This window comes from Plecotus auritus (genome assembly GCF_963455305.1).
Source record: "Plecotus auritus genome assembly, chromosome: 4".
Taxonomy (NCBI): domain Eukaryota; kingdom Metazoa; phylum Chordata; class Mammalia; order Chiroptera; family Vespertilionidae; genus Plecotus; species Plecotus auritus.
The window spans coordinates 65720416-65721238 of record NC_137775.1 but is presented as its reverse complement, the minus strand read 5'-3'; the positions used below and the strand labels follow the sequence as shown (position 1 = coordinate 65721238).

Genomic DNA, 823 nt, shown 5'->3' with positions numbered 1-823 from the left:
ATATCAAAGACAAAATTAAGATAGAAAACATTTTAATTCAAAGTCTTTATAGTAGCTCTCCTCGCCTTCCTGTAATGGCTGCTTCCTGGAAGGCTCTGTCACGTGGAACCTCTTAGCTTCCACATTCCGAACTCCAGGAAGGAAGTATTTCAAGTCAGATAGAGTTACACATACAGTATATCATTTCTTTGAAACCTTCAGCACTCAAGATCCAGCCATCTCAAGGTCCCAACATCATGACCTCAGTTCCAGCACAGTTGTTCACAGTCCTCGTTTCACTGCTTCTGGTGCTGCCTGCTGTTGAAGCAGTGGAAGCTGGAGATGCGATCGCTCTTTTCTTAGGGGTGGTTCTCTGCATTACAGGCATTTGTGCTTGTTTTGGGGTATATGCACGAAAGAGAAATGGAGAGGTGTGACTTCGAAGGGCCTCCTGAATCAAGCCTTGCCCTGAAAACATTTGAGCTGTTCAGGTTAAAAACTGAGCTTTGGTGTCAGAAAGTTCCCAAGAAAGAGTACATACGGTAATTTTACATTCTTAAGTTCCCCTATAAATGGAAATAAATTGATATATGTTAAATGGAAAAAAATTCTTTGTCACAATAAATAATGCAATGAAACAGCAGTCTATAATTTAGTTGCTAGTTAGAAAGAAGGTCAAAGAAGTAAGATGGCTGAAATTTACATAAGTAATATTTAGTAATCTCAAAAATTCTCAAAGCACATGAAATTGGAAGAAGGAAACTCCTGCCTAGAATCCTAGGAAGTAGCCACAGTTCTGTTGTAATTACTGCCTCCTGCATTATTGAGGAGTCTTTTCTCTATT

General features: G+C 39.2%; 1 protein-coding gene across 1 annotated transcript; it reads left to right on the top strand.

Annotated features, from left to right (window-relative positions):
• Positions 1–236: 236 nt before the first annotated feature.
• Positions 237–416, top strand: LOC308247004 (small integral membrane protein 30-like; the record flags this gene model as incomplete). Its single annotated transcript, XM_080665496.1, has 1 exon — positions 237–416. One exon carries the CDS (start codon positions 237–239, stop codon positions 414–416), a length of 180 nt encoding a protein of 59 aa, XP_080521622.1.
• Between the last annotated feature and the right edge of the window lie 407 nt (positions 417–823).